We start from the raw sequence: 6,109 nt of genomic DNA, 5'->3' as shown, positions 1-6,109 counted from the left end.
GGCAGCAGAAAATAAAAGACCATTCCGTCCAACCAAGAAACTGAGAGAACCATTACTTCATAAGTGGAAGATACCAGCTTGGGTGCCGGGAGATGCTCCAGACCAGGCAGAGCTGACACCCCCACCCATGCCCCCTTCCATGAGATTGAAGATGACACCCCCCCCCAGCCCCCTTCCCTGAGATTAGAGCTGACACCCCCACCCCAGCCCCCTTCCCACAAGGCAGAGCCTCCAGGGCGGCGTGCTGGCTCAGGGGCACGGGCCCTGGGATGTGGGTAGCTGTAGGAAGACGGAGAGCTCCACAGGCACACACACAAGGTGATGCACGGAAGAGAGAAAGTCAGGGGGACACAGGCAGGAGCGAGGCCAGGCGCTGCAGTGACGGTGACTGGAAAACAGGGACAGTGGGGGAAAGAGAGAAGAAAAGGGGGCGTCTGCACTCCTTCCTGACCCTCTCCTGTCCCCTCCCCCCCGGGCAGTCCCCACCCGGCCAGGTTGGCCCTGGCCATGCCCACCACCGTCTCCTCCCCCACCCCTCCCCAGAGCTGCATCGACTGGAACCGGGCGGTGCTGAAGCGGGAGCTGGGCCTGCGGGAGCGGGACATTGTGGACATCCCGCAGCTCTTCAAGCTCCGCACGGACTTCACAGGGACCCCCAAGGCCGAGGCCCTTTTCCCAAACATGGTGAGGAAGTGGCCTTGAGTGAGACAGGCCAGCTGGGCTCTGGGTGCGGCCCACGGGGCTTGTTTGTCTCCTCATGCCCTGGGTTTTCATGGCCCATCCGGCTTCCTGTGGGCATCTCAGAGGCACCCGGGGAGTCAGGGGGTGATCGTCACCCCCACTGACAGAGGAGGCACAGGGAGGGGGTTCTCTGGCACAAGAACACACAGCTGGCGAGAGGGGGATGCAGAGCCAGGGGTCCACGGCAGAGCCCACACTCTAACCATTAGGCTGCACTGCCCGAGACGGGCTTCCCTGCACGGGAGGTGGGGCGGGGAGGGGGGCGGGGGGGGGGAGGTAGGAGTGGGCTGGGGGACACACGCAGCAAACAAAATGCTCCCAGGTTGGGTGAAGTGCCGTGAAGGAAATAAAGGTGGGGCACCTGTTCAGACTGGGTGGCCGGGAAGGCCTCTCTGAGGAGGTGGCATTGGCAGTGCCGGGGGGCACTCACCTGTCTGACGGGGGGACTTGAGGGGCCCCACCTTTTTGTGGAGAAATTTTAACTGTGACCCAAGCCCCATCTTACCTCGCTGGCTGTGTTTTTACCACTCCTCCACCTGCTACTCTGTCTCTTCAAAGTAACTTCACCCACTTCTACTGGGGCCCCTCTGCCCCCTCCCCCTCCTGCTGGAGCTGGGGTTATAGTTGAGGAAGAAGCAGAGTGGTCTTCAGACTGGGTTCCCCAGGACGCTAGGGTTCCATGGCAGTGCCTCTCAAATCCAGTGGTTACGATTTCTTCTGTTTTATGCACTGAAGTTTTGCAGAAGGTTTTGTTTAGAATAAAGGACTCCTTGGCCAAAACCAGGCAGGAGGGGGCACCTCCTCTCACCCCGAACAGAACTCCTTGGCCCCAAGCATTTGTTTCTCTCCCTCGGGCCCAGCCAGGTCTCCCAGCTCCGGAGAGAAGGCTGGTGCCGCCTGCGGGGGGTGAGGGTCTCAAATGCTGTGTGAGGGCTGGCTCTGGGCCTCACCGCCCGAGGCCCCTGCAGGGAGGCTCCGCACAAGCCTCGCTCTCCCATAGCCCGCAGCGGGAGGTGGGCGCGGGCGGGGAACAGGCAGAGAAATTAAGAGTGCAGGGCACTCAATGTGGGCTGTGTCTGAGCGCTGACAATGAGATACCTCGTCAGTGATTCATGAGCCCTGGAGACTGACTCTGCACCTACTGTGTTGTCATAGCGATGGAAACGGGGTAGGGCTCATTTTGCTGATGAGGCTCAGAGAGGGCAAGGGACTTGCCTGAGGTCACACAGCTACTGAGTAGTAGAGCTGAGATCCAAACCCACGTTAGCCTGGAGCCAAATCCTAGTCTTTCCATCTCACTAGGCCACCTCCCAGTATAATGGAGGAAACAGCCATTTGCATAAGTGATAATAGACAGAAAGTGCTACAAAGAGGTCATCACATTCATCCATTCAACGGATATTTATTAAGTGCCTACTGTGTGCCAGGCACTGTGCTTGGAGCTATGGGAACATCCATGAGGAGTTGGGGATTCGCAGGGGCCTTCACACAGGGGATGGCATTTGAGCTGAGCTCAGCTGAGTAGTAGAGTTGGCCAGAAGGTGGTGGGTGGGGAAGGAGCCTGGGTCCCAGAGTCTGACAGACTTGGGTGGAAGTCCTAGACTAGCTGGTGGTCTTAGGTAGCCCACTATACCGTGTGGGCCTCCGTTTTCTCATCTGTGAAATGGGGTCGTTATTTCCGAAGGTCAGAAGGAGGGGGCGCTGGGATAGTGATGCTGGCTGCCCGCCACCGCCCCTGACCTGACCTCCCGGCTCTGCAGGTGAACATGCTGGTGCTGGGCAAGTACCTGGGCATCCCCAAGCCCTTCGGGCCCATCATCAACGGCCGCTGCTGCCTGGAGGAGAAGGTGCGGTCCCTGCTGGAGCCGCTGGGCCTCCACTGCACCTTCATCGACGACTTCACCCCGTACCACCTTCAGCACGGGGAGGTGCACTGCGGGACCAACGTGCGCCGGCAGCCCTTCTCCTTCAAGTGGTGGCACATGGTGCCCTGAGGCTGTCCCCCGGGAGGCTCTGGTCCCCTGCAGTGTGGCATAGCAAGAGTTCTTGGGGACACGTTGGCTCCCCAGGGGGAGGCCCCCCTCCGGGCAGTGGCTTGCTTCTGTCCCCTGTGTCCCCTCTGAAGATCCCAAGATGGTCCTGGCATTGCAAACTCAGTTCTGCTGTGAGAAGCTTCAATAAAGTTTCATAATAGTCACTTCGTACATGAAGTCAAGCGACCATTCATTCACTCTCACTCGCTGTCATGGTTGAACCGAACATTGCAAACTTGAAGGCCAGTGTTCCTGCCTGCGCCCGAGAATTGGATGCCGTTCATGTTGTGCTTTGGGGAAAAGGCAGCAGATGGGTGATGTAAGAGCCCACAGGGGACATAGGGTTTGACTGTGTGTCAGTGGGCCCAGGGGTTAGCGAACCCCCTGTCCTCCCTTGATCATTTCAGTCCTCAGCTTGAAAGCCCCTGAAGCAGGGGCTCTTGCTGCTGCTTCGCCACAGACCACCTAGCGGGGTGGGGTGCACAGTAGGAGCCCTGGGTGATTGTGGGGTGGATTCATTAGTCCCTTCTTCTGTGTCCTTTTTGCATATTTTCTTTTATGGCCCTGACATGGGGACATAGATTCCGCAATAGGAAATAAAACATGACGACCTGAGGTCTTTGAAATGGAGGCCGTGTCTTGGCTCAGAGAGCTGGGAGCTCAGATGCCCAGAGGTACTGCTGTCCTGTGGCTCGTGGAGGACACGGGTGGGTAAGATGGGCATGCGAGGCCTCTGCCCTCACACTAGGGAGAAAGGGGCCATGAACCTGGGGAGACGTGCCTCCTGCCTCCTGCCTCCTGCCTCCTGCCTCCTGCCTCGCTGGAGAGAAGCAGCAGCTCCCCGCCCGCAGTGCTGGGCACGATGCGTCAGCATTTCTTACGAAGCAAAAAAGGTGCCTGTGCAAGAGGATGTTGGTGTGAGGTCATCCCCAAACCTGGCTGATAGGGCTGCCCGGAGCTGAGGCCTCCTCAGGCTGCAAAGAACGGAGAGAGGAGCTGGTGGCTAAAGCAGCCCTTGCACCCAGGCCAATGCAGTGAGCACCCCCAGCCATTCATGGGGGGCGGGGGCTTCTGTGGAGGAGCCAGGGAAGCCCAGGTGGAGAAAGCACCAGGTGTCAGTCCTCCCCGCCCCACAGAGCCGGGGCCATCCTGTGACAGCGCCTCGCTTGCCTGCTGCCCCCGCCTCCCCCAGGGGCCACAGGTTATTCTCCTGCAGCCGCGGTAACAGATCACCACAAACGGGGTGGCTAAGAACATAGAAATTCATTCTCTCGTAGTTCTGGAGGCCAGAGGTCCGAATTCCGCTCCACGGGGCTGAAGTCGAGGTGTCGGCAGGGCCGGTCCCCTCCGAGGGCCCCAGGGGAGCCTGTTCCTCTGCTCTTCCTCCCTCTGGTGGCTGCCAGCTGCCTCGGCTGGTGGCTGTGTGGTCACAGCGCCCTCTCCTCTGAGGGCGTCCAACCTCCTCTGAGGGGGTTCCTCTCTCATAAAGAGACTTGCGATTGCATTCAGGGCCCACCCAGATGATTCGGGATAAGGTCCCATCGCAAAGACTCGGTCACACCTGCAGGTTCGGTCACATCTGCTAAGGCTCTTGCCAGATGAGACCCGCAGGTTCCCGGGATTGGGGCCTGATAGCTTTGGGGGCTGTTATTCAATCAGCTGCAGGTCAGGAACCACCCCTCCCAGCTGGGCAGGCAGAAAGAATAGAAGGAAGCCGGCGTCCCCTTCCCACAGCCCCAAGCCTTATCCCTCCACTAAACCAGCGTTCTCAACCTGTGGGTCGCGACCCCTTTGGCGGTCGAACGACCCTTTCACAGGGGTCGCCTAAGACCATCCTGCATATCAGATATTTACATTACGATTCATAACAGTAGCAACATTACAGTTATGAAGTAGCAACGAAAATAATTTTTTGGTTGGGTCACAACATGAGGAACTGTATTTAAAGGGCCAGAGGTTGAGAACCACTGCACTAAACCCTAATCATTAGGGCCTAATGGGAAAACCTTCCCTTTACAAGCCTGAGTTTGAAGGTTTTCTTTTGTGTGGGTCTGGACTTCTGAACTTCTGAACGGAGATTGTTTGGCAACTGTCTGATCCCTGATTCTGAGAGGGGGACTGGCCCGCCGGAGGCTTGGGGTGGGGAGGGGGCTCGCAGGACCCACACCTGGGAGGGGGCGCGGGGAGCAGCGGGAGAGGATGGGCTGGGAAGTGGAGGCCACAGAGTTTCGGGTAATCCCCTGGGGAGCTCTGGGGCTGGGATGGCCCTCAGAGTTGTCCTGAATTAAGAGGAGCCGTCTGGCCTTTGTCCCCCACATCGCATGTAGCTGCACCCCAGGAGGGGGTGTAGCCTTGGGGAGTAGGAGTAGCCGGTTCCAGAAGGCCTTGCTGTGAGCCATCACAGCAGCTGGGGGTGGGGGTGAGTGTGGGGGTCAAGGGCGCCCACCACGGTGACCTGAGGAGCCATGGGGCTTGACCACCGAGGAGTGGCTGGAGAACTCCCTGCACTCAATAGCGCCCGCAGCCGTGGGCCAGCCCCTGCAGAACTGCCTTGTGGGTGCAAACCCCTCGTTTGGTTGGAGAGCCCCATGGGCGCCTATGGGTTATGGGATGGAGGTGGGGTGGGGGTCAGTTAGCCATTTGCTGCCCAAGAATCTATTGAGCATCTACTATGTCCAGGATTCCTATGCGAGCTGGGGGTTCAGGGGTGAACAGGAAGCCCCCCTGGAGGGGGAGCAGGACCCCCTCTAGATCTCTCCAAGTCCCTCTCAAGCCCAGAAAAATCAAGGGTGCCCGCCCCCACTAAGCTCACACAGAGCCCGGGCATTAAGCAGGGCTCTCTGAGGACTGGGAGCACAGAGCTCCCAGAACCCCTCCCCACCCCACCTAACCATCGCTGCCCTGTAGCCCCTCTGGCCAGCTGTGTGAGCAGATGGGCAGGCAAGGGTGGGTGAGCCCCTTGTGGGGAGAGCACAGATGTGTGGAACACCACTTGCCTGATCAATTTTGCCACTTTCAACCCAGCCGGAGGGGCTTTTAAGGTCTCCTTGCCAACACCCTGCCTCCGAGAATCCCCAAAACAGAGCCACATATCTTTACTTTTAATCCAAAATTTAATAAAGCCTGGCTGAACCGATAGCAGCCTATACTCGTTACCCAGCTTACGCCCACCTTGCTGTAAGCTGGTATATCGCAGTGTCTTCGGTTCCGGCTTGAAACTGACAACTACTGGCTTCTAGGTCCTCTTTGAGCGGACAGCCGTGCTTGGAATACAATACAGTCCTATAAAAGGACAAGCTGAATATTAACCTGCGGATTCGAAGACCTTCTGGGTG

General features: G+C 58.5%; 2 protein-coding genes across 2 annotated transcripts in view; both read left to right on the top strand.

The window, feature by feature from the left end:
* The window catches only part of PADI4 (peptidyl arginine deiminase 4), a 24,970-nt gene extending 22,091 nt beyond the window's left edge, over positions 1–2,879 (top strand). Inside the window, exons 14-15 of the mRNA XM_023745204.1 lie at positions 480–684; positions 2,502–2,879. Coding sequence (XP_023600972.1) covers positions 480–684; positions 2,502–2,735 — 439 coding nt within the window. The 3' untranslated portion in view covers positions 2,736–2,879. The remainder of the gene's footprint in view (positions 1–479; positions 685–2,501) is intronic.
* Positions 2,880–5,372: 2,493 nt separating this feature from the next.
* PADI6 (peptidyl arginine deiminase 6) overlaps positions 5,373–6,109 on the top strand; it is a 24,399-nt gene continuing 23,662 nt past the window's right edge. The window contains exon 1 of the mRNA XM_006103946.1: positions 5,373–5,395. Within this exon, the coding sequence (XP_006104008.1) occupies positions 5,373–5,395 (23 nt within the window). The remainder of the gene's footprint in view (positions 5,396–6,109) is intronic.

The sequence above is a fragment of the Myotis lucifugus genome, unplaced genomic scaffold, assembly GCF_000147115.1.
Source record: "Myotis lucifugus unplaced genomic scaffold, Myoluc2.0 scaffold_523, whole genome shotgun sequence".
NCBI classification, from domain to species: domain Eukaryota; kingdom Metazoa; phylum Chordata; class Mammalia; order Chiroptera; family Vespertilionidae; genus Myotis; species Myotis lucifugus.
This window is presented reverse-complemented; position numbering and strand designations above follow the sequence as displayed.